General features: G+C 34.6%; 1 protein-coding gene across 1 annotated transcript; it reads right to left on the bottom strand.

Annotated features, from left to right (window-relative positions):
* Nucleotides 1–215: 215 nt before the first annotated feature.
* On the bottom strand, nucleotides 216–8,896 carry LOC119661836 (motile sperm domain-containing protein 2-like). The gene is made up of 3 exons (XM_038071339.1): nucleotides 8,670–8,896; nucleotides 8,305–8,607; nucleotides 216–700 (listed from the first exon to the last, which is right to left on the bottom strand). Exons 1-3 carry the CDS (start codon nucleotides 8,781–8,783, stop codon nucleotides 377–379), a joined length of 741 nt encoding a protein of 246 aa, XP_037927267.1. The 5' UTR covers nucleotides 8,784–8,896; the 3' UTR covers nucleotides 216–376.
* Nucleotides 8,897–9,203: the final 307 nt, after the last annotated feature.

Raw genomic sequence — 9,203 nt, 5'->3', positions numbered from 1 at the left:
AAAAAAAAAAAAAAAAAAAAAAAAAATATTTATATATTTTTAAGCAATAATCATAAAACTATTTCATTTTTTTTTTTTTGTTATTCCACTGCTGTGCTTAATGTATTTATAGCTGCTGCAATTTCTTTCATGACGTCAATTAAATTTGAGAGATTTTCAATAACTAATTATATATATATAAATAAATAATAATAATAAAACGTACATCTTGGGACTTTCCATCATTTTTGTTTAATTTATTTCACTATTTAGTGTTATTTATTCACAACAACAGAATAATTATCACTAGAATTTTGTGGACTAAAAGATAGCATGAGACTCAACTAGTAGAAAAAACTCACTCAGGATGAAGGTCTTAAGGATGACCTTCATGAATTTATAAGGATTCAATGTTTAGCTTTCGTCCCGTCTCCGCCGATTTAAGTGGTGTTTCAACACAACATTCGACTTCAGTATAAAATTCAAATTCAGATAACCTTTTTAGTAGATATCCACAACCTGCAGTAATAAGTATCAACATAAGAGCCGTAATGAATTGTATAACTTGTGTATGCCACATTGGGTTTTTCAGTACAGTTTTTGGATTCTCAACAGTTTCCTTAGCAACTTGACACGTGTCTTCATCCTTTTCTTCTATTATCATCTGGTTTTCTTGTACGTCAACACAAGATTTTATTGTATCAATGGGATTATCTATTATCTGGAAAAGTAATTTATTATAAAGTTTTAACCAGTTTGAAGCTTTAGAAAACTAAGAAATATGTTGCATAATTTGTACATGGCAACACTGCAATCCATTGCACTTATAATTATTCTTACTCTTATTTATTCTTATTCTTACTTTATCTTTAAACATTAAACGAATACGGTTGTGTTCTTTGTTTGATGGTGTTGGTTTTAGTTGGACCACGTGTCAATAGCGCGTTTTTACCTGGGCCCATAACCAAGGTTTATTAAAATTATAATGTTTTCGGTTTCAAGTATTGAAAAATTAAGTAGTGATAACTACTAGACTTGGTCGGTACAAGTCCAAAGTTTATTGATTAGATTAGATTTGTGGAATGTAATCGGGAGTAAATGTCCGGAAGCTTCAGCGGAAAAGACAAGTTGGATTGTATGAGATCAATTAGCGCTTGCTAGAATCAACTTGAGTGTTAAATCCAGTGAACTTATTCATATTAGAAACTGTAATAAGGCGAAGGATGCCTGGGATATTTTAAAAAATTTATATGAATCAAATACAGCGTGCCGTAAAGTTAATTTGTTTAAACAGCTCACATGCTTTAAAATAAAGAGTATAGAGAACATATCAAGCCAAATAGGCGAATTTTGCATTATTGTGGACAGCCTCAAAAGTATCAATATTGAATTATATGAAGAATTTATATCGGTTTTATTATTATGTGCGTTGCCGGATGAAATGGAAAATTTCGTAGTTGTCGTAGAAAGTAGGGATGAATTGCTTAAGCTAGATCAGATAGTGTCCAAAATCCTAGAAGAGGTAAGGCGACGAGACGGCAAAGGTGAGGGAAATGATAAACGACTTCTAGACTTCTAAATACATCAAATATTGAATATAACAGACATCACATTCCAAGAATTACCGATATAATAAAAACAAAAGTAACGGTAAAAACTTCAACATGCGGTATAATGCAAATAATAGAAATAACATCAAAAGTAAAAATAACAACAAGAAGAGCTGGAAAAGCAACAATATCGAGTGCTATGTATAAATGCCATTAAAGGGGACACGTACGTTCTGAATGGCCGCAGTCGGGAGAGAAGGTTGAGAAGGCTGCGTCAGCGTTTACGGCAGTATGCTCTCAACAGAACAATAAAACGTGGGTTTTAGATTCAGGCGCTACATCTCACATGAGCCCAAGAAAATAGTTATTCGATTCTCTTGAAGAGTGGAAGCAAAAAATAGTGTTGGCGTCAGGTGACTGCGTATATTCAGAGAAGAGAGGAACACTAAATGTAAAGACAAAATATGCAAACTTATCTCTCTTAAGTTTCGTTCCTTTTCGTTCCCGGTTTACATTGCAATTTTTTATCATTAAACAAAATATTAAAATCTGAAAATTTAAATTCTTTTTTGAGAAAAACAGTATATTGCATCAAAAGACGTTAACCCATTGCCCTCAGCAGAATGGTGTAGTAGAGAGAGTAAATAGAACACTCGTAGAAATGACAAGGTGCTTATTATTCAATTCTGGTTTACCTCAATTTTTATGTGCTGAAGCTGTAAACACCGCCTGTTACTTGCGAAATAGATCACCTACAACGGTTTTGCTGAATGTAACCCCATATGAACGTTGGTTTGTGAGAAAACCATCTGTTCACCACATACAAACATTTGGATGCAATGCGATCGTGCTAAATAAGAATTTGCACCAGAAGGAACTGTATACAAAATGATCAGCTATGAAACTTCAACAAAGGGCTATAGATTATACAACTCTTCAAAACGAAATATTATATTATAAAAGCAAGGGATGTGAAATTTCTTCAAAATTCATTTGTGAAGGAGAAAAATATACAAAAAGTAATTGCAGATGAAAATCAGTCATTCTGCATGGGGTTCTCAAATCCAAAAACGGTTGTGCCGAAAAATTCAAATAAATTCGGAAATCACTGAAAATGACTTGGATCTGGAAGAGAAAAATGTTGAAAATAAGAAAAATGTTAAAGAAAGGAAAACAAGAAATAGAGCAAAGCAACAAAAACTAAGTTTATATGCAGAAAATCTACAGACTGTACAGGAAGCATTATATTCAGAGGATGCTGAATATTGACAAAAGGCTATGAATACAGAATACATGTCTTTATTAAAAAACAATACTTGGTCATTGGTAGACAAACCTGAAGATAAAAATATAATAGGTTGTAGGTGGGAAAAAAAAGCAAGGTTAGTTGCTCAAGGATGTTCTCAACAGTATCAGGTGGATTATATCGAAATATTGTCCTCTGTGGTAAGACAGTCTACAATTCGGTTACTGCTAGCACTGGCTGCAAGGCATAAGCTTTTAGTAAATCATGTTGACATTGTTGCAGCGTACTTAAATGGTGACCTGCAGGAAGAGGTGTTTATACGTCAACCACCAGAATTTGAAAATATTTACAATCGCAGCAAAGTATGTAAGCTTAACAAAGCTTTATATGGATGGAAGCAGGCTGGGCGCGAATAGAATAAAAAAGTGACGCAAATTTTGGAGACATTGGAATTTAGAAGGTGTTTATCCGACAGCTGTGTATATGTAAGACGTCAAGTGCAGAATTTGTGCTTCATCGCAGTGTATGTAGACGATATGTTGGTGGTATCGAATACTCAAATTGAGATGGATGAAGTTGATGGTTGAAGTTGATGGTTGAAGTTGATGAACGTGGCTCGAATTCGTTTTATCTTGGATTGGAAATCGGGAAAAATGAAACACGAGGTGATATTAGTATTCATCAAGAAAAATATACAAAGAAGTTGCTAAAACGATGCAGCATGAGTGAATGTAAGGGCGCGTCTTCGCCATGGCTAATTGGTTCGGATTTGAAAAAATGCGAAAACGAATATGATGCATTTGTCAATAAAGAATATCAAAGTCTTATCTGCTGTCTCATGTATTTATGTATAATCTTTCGTCCTTATACTGCATATGTGGTTTCAAAACTTTCGCAACTCAATAAACATCCACATCAAGAACAGTTTCAAGCAGCAAAACACGTGTTAAGATACCTGAAACAATATCTAAAAGGTATAATTACCTATAGTCATAATCAGAACGAATTTATATCCTTTACAGATTCTGATTTAGACACAGACTCCAATGATCGAAAGTCCTGGCTTCACTACTTTTATAGCTGGCGGTCTTGTGTCATGGGAGTCAAAGAAGCAACCCATAGTTGCATTAAGTACTATGGAGGCTGAATATGTTGCAGTCAACCAAGGTGTAAAATAAGTAGTTTTCCTGCGTAGTCTACTTGGAGAAATAGGATTCGTAGAATTTTTAACAACCCCAACCAAGGTTTTTTGTGACAATCAAAGTGCATTATTTATGGTGAAAAATGCTTGCATGCAATTCGCAAAAATCACTGCAATAAAGCTGCCAATTCCAACATTAATAAGGAACAATATTGGTTTATACTGGTTCCAAGTCAATAACATGAAGGCCGATACTCAAAAGTTTGTTAGGGTTATCGCGGCACTGGATGCATCGTTGTTAGAACAGATTTATAACACTATACAAAAAAGACGAATCATTACTGAGAGGGTTATGGTTACAACATCTCCCTGTAGAAATACAAACATGTCAAGCCACAATTCAAGTAGAACTACCAAAGATGAAAGATGCAAGTAACTTATGTCAACGCAGCTGACGCCCCTACAGCAGCTCATATTCAACGTGATGCGCAAATCGAACAGTTTCAACGAGAAGTGACCAGAATCACGAAAATGGTCTCGAAATTATCGGCCAAACACAGCTCAAGAACAAATCCACGTTCACGTTCAACATAAAGAAACCGGCAATGTCATGATGATAGCAAAGAAAATAGCAGTACAAATTGTTAGAGTCATAAAACATATGGTTCAAGTCCAAAAAATTGCAAGCAGCCATGCCCATATAGCACAAAAAACTAAAACCGACTTAGTCTACGGCGGCAGAGGAAGTTGTAAACAAAACATCTATACGACTGTTTATCTAAGAGAATAAGACTAAAAAATCATTTCTAATCGACACGGGTGCAGATGTTTCTCGTATTGCCGTCAAACAAAAAAATTCAAATACAAAGATTAATAACGATAGAATACTCTAAGCAGCAAATGGTTCTACGATCAAAACATTTGGTAAAATGGAGCTAACTCTAGCTCTTGGCTTACGAAGAAATTTCACATGGCCATTTATTATCGCAGATGCAAACACTTCAATCATCGGCGCTGATTTTTTAAATCATTTCGGATTAATAGTAGACATTAAAATGAAACGATTGATCGACAGATCGACAAACATTTTTTAGCTACAAGCGAACGTAAGATAACCGCCCAAAAAATATCAACTGTGAACACAGCTTGCAAAATTGCAGATCTATTAAAAAAATACATTGACATTACAAAATCAATACCGACAAATTGCGAGGTGACCAAAGTCACCTCTCCACATTTTAACAAAGACCAATATGTGAGAGACAACGTAGATTACCTCCAGACATGCTAGCAGCAGCGAAAGAAGATTTCCAAAAGTTAGTCACAGCTGGAATATGTCATCCATCAAGAAGCAATTGGGCTAGCCCCTTACATATGGTAAAAAAACCAAACGGAAGTTGGAGACTTTGTGAAGATTACCATCGCTTAAATACAATCACCATCCCAGATCGTTATTCAGTTCCTGATATACATGATTTTACACACATGTTATAATAACCAAAAGATTTTTCAACGATCGACTTAATTAAGTCATATCACCAGATACCAGTTGAATCGGTTGATATTCCAAAAACGACGATCATTACTCCGTTTGGATTATTTGAATTTACCAACATGACATTCGGACTTTGCAATGCAGGTCAAACATTTCAACGCCACATTCACGAAGTATTACGAGATCTCGAATTCGCATTTGCCTATATTGACGACATCATTATTGCATCAGCAAATAAAGAAGAGCACAGACAACACTTGCAACTAGTATTTGAACGATTCAGAAAACATGGTTTAGTAATAAACGTATCAAAATGCGTTTATTAGTGTCATCAGTGAAAAAGCATTCAACCTCTACCAGATCGAGTGAAGAGCATCATCGAGAACCCGCTTCCAACAAAAACAAAAGAATTAAAAAGATGTCTAGCGTTAGTCAACTTTTATCGTATCGTTCGTACCAAACGCAGCAGACTCTCAAACTAAACTTCAACAAATGATACAAGAAACAAGAAGAACGACAACACACCGTTATCCTGGACCGAATCGAACAAAACAACCTTCCAAAAACCACTCGGTTTTTTCTCTAAACGATTAACAGATTAACAGTGAGCCGCATATCAGGGCATAAAACATTTTCGACACATGTTAGAAGGTCGTGAATTCGTGTTATTAACTTATCACAAGCCACTTACGTTCGCATTCCAGTAAAAGTCCAACAAGGCTTCAGCACGTCAAGTCCGTCTGCTTAGTTATATAAGCCAATTTACTACTAATATCGTTTATGTCAGCGGAAAAGACAACGTTCCAGTAGAATAAAACTATCTACTATCTACTCGCATATTGCTTGTTCTTACAAGCAATATCAGACAAAATTTATTGCGAAGTTTCAACTGGGTGAATTCGTCCTTACATTCCACAGAAGTACCGGTTACATATCTTTAAAGCTATTCATGGGTTGTCTCACCCCAGCATTCGGTATACAACAAAAATGAAGTTGGAAAATTTATCTTAAGCAATAGTAAGCAACCTTAACAACAAAAATACAAATCAACACGATTTCATAACCAAGCTAAAAGCACAAATGCAAAAAGTCAAATCAACGTTAGTATCGCATCATACAGACCGAGGTTAAAACATACCACCGGCTCTAAGCGCAGCTACGCATATATTTATACGAAATGACAAGATAAAACCACCACTGACGCAACCTTACGACGGCCCTTACCAAATACTAGAGCGGAATGACAAGACGCTTAAAGTACTGATCGAAAACAAAGAACAAACAATGAGCATAGATCGCCTTAAAGCGGCTTTCATATGTCACAATACAGACATAGACGTTTACAACAAATCAGTGGTATGACCTACCCCAAACAACGTAAATTGCGACCAGTCTTTACGACCAAATACAAGAGCTAACCTGACAAGATCAGGACGCAACGTTTTTTTCCAACCAAATTCAGTGACTTCGCTACTTAAGGGGGAGTACTATGGCTACACCAAAAAATTATTATAAAAAACTGTCAAAAAGAAAAAGAGTGTTCCAACGATCGAGTCTCCCGCCATTATGATTGGAAGAAATGTAAAACAAAATAATTTGTAATATTTAAATAAATAAAATAGATAAAATTAAGTAACTACAACAACCACTACATACTCTTAACAATTATTATGAGAAAATATAATAATAAATTAATATTTTTACAGCCTTCATGGCGGGTAATTAAAAGCGAACATATCTACATTCCCTTTTCAATTTAGGCACAACCAAAAAGTACAACAGTAGCAATAGTAGTAGAAATACGGAAATGGCAATACGGATGTGACACTCTACATAATATGCATTTTCGTCATAGCCCGAAAGAGTCAATTTTAACGTGGCCGTGGCCGTGACAGTCTGCATAACATGGGCCTAACTACGTTAAAGAATGAATTTTGAGGTATATACAAATGATTTCCGTAATACAAGGAAGCAAGACCACCTAATATGTTCTTAAGGACTATGTCCAATTGTGCAACGAAAACAGGTCCTTCTGTGATTACGAAAGAAGTACAATTGTTCCAAGCAGCGTACACTGCTTTCTCTTTCTCTCTTTATCTTTTTCTCTCTTACCCCTAATTTCGCTTTGAGTAAAATTTCAATATTGTTTTGCTTACACTTACACTGTTATTTAGTATGCATTGATATGTAATCAAAATTTTTTCAAAAGTCATATTGTTTGAACGGCTTTCGTTTTGCAGAGAGTACCAGAGGGCTCATTTCTAAGCTTGTGTTTTGAGCTTTTGTCGTCCAATTGGTTTCTGGCTATTAATACTGGATTCACATGAGAAATTTTTGTGTGATTTTAGCTGTCATTGTTGTTGATTTCAGTGTAAAATGAAAATTTTTGACAGCTAAAATTACAAACAAAACTCTCGTGTGAATCCAGTATAAGACAACAAACGTCAGGCTTATTTCGAAAGAAAGCTTATGTGTGCAATCACTAAATATTTTTCATCTTAGAGCTGCTATAAGTAGAAATTTTAGTTAAACATGCGAATATCGAAGGAGGGAAACAGCGATTTCTTCAATAAATCCGTTGTAATGTAGAACAGCGACTATTTCAGAGGGTTGAGTAGTCAATGAACGTTGACTCGCGAAATATCAATTGCATATAAATTCACTTCATCCTGAAAAAACCACTACAGATCTTCGAAATAAACTATTATTTTGTAGAGATTCGTAGAGATTGTAGAGAATTTACAGAAATTGTAGAGATTTTGTAGAGGAATAAAGTAGTAAGGAGAATGAGGCTATAGATATAGTTGATCCGAACAAGAAAAGCGTTTTCAATATTGTGTTGTTATATGTCACATAAACGTTAATTTTTTGAACACTTAATTATTTTATCTACCTTTGACCTTTGACAACATAAACATTCCACCGGCGCTTTTAATACATCATATACACAGGATACGCGATGTTGTTCAATTTTGTAAGACTTTGAAGGAACTTGTTTCCAAAACATTTCCATGACTTCCGGTCCATTCAAATCAGGAGGAGCTGGTAGAGCACTTATGAGGAACTTATCTTTTTCGAATCCTTCTTTAAGTTTTACGTGATTTTTTAGAACAATGGCAACATTTACTGATTCGCCTTGTTGCAAAACACCAAAACGTGGTCTGACACGGAATTTCATTGGTGATGAGGTCTGAACCTTAAATTAAAAATTCAAACGAGTTTTACAAAATTTATTCAAAAAGATTCATATAAATTTACCTTATATGTAATTGGAGTATTAACCGAATTTTTAAGATGCAAAAGACATTCACGTTCACCCGTTTTTGAGAAACGGAGTTTGTCCTTTGGGGAAACAATTAGCATAGGATCCATGACTAAAAATTAGATTTTTTAAAAGATATACTAAAGTTTTGTTACGAGGACACTTTCCGCCAGTTGTTTTTATTGAAAATTTTGATATACGAAAATTTTTACACTTTTATTCCTTTAAACCTGATTGTTATTTTAACATATTTTACAAATGACATTTAAAACTCCTATACTTCTTAGATCTATTCAATTTAATATTCAAATATTTTACTACTATTCAGTTTGAGTCAAAACAAAAATAATCTTTTGAAAATTATGAAATGTAGAAAAATATATGGAAATTTATTCCATGTAGAAGAATATATATGACAGATCCTCTGCCACGGCAAAATACTAATGTTCGACTCAGTGAAAAAATATATCAAGGACAGAGCCCCAAAATTATTCACAAAAGTTGATACGTTGCCCAACCCCGTCCTAACA

The sequence above is a fragment of the Teleopsis dalmanni genome, chromosome X (genome assembly GCF_002237135.1).
Source record: "Teleopsis dalmanni isolate 2A chromosome X, ASM223713v2, whole genome shotgun sequence".
NCBI classification, from domain to species: Eukaryota; Metazoa; Arthropoda; class Insecta; order Diptera; family Diopsidae; genus Teleopsis; species Teleopsis dalmanni.
Note: the sequence above shows the minus strand (reverse complement) of the source record. Positions and strands in the feature narration are given on the sequence as shown.

Excerpts from the sequence above, each read along its gene's own strand:
- LOC119661836 (XM_038071339.1), bottom strand. The coding sequence starts at position 8,783 with ATGGATCCTATGCTAATTGTTTCCCCAAAGGACAAACTCCGTTTCTCA. Across the intron at positions 8,608-8,669 it reads ATACTCCAATTACATATAAG|GTTCAGACCTCATCACCAAT; the intron begins GTAAATTTATAT and ends TTTTAATTTAAG. Across the intron at positions 701-8,304 it reads TATGTTGTCAAAGGTCAAAG|ATAATAGATAATCCCATTGA; the intron begins GTAGATAAAATA and ends TTACTTTTCCAG.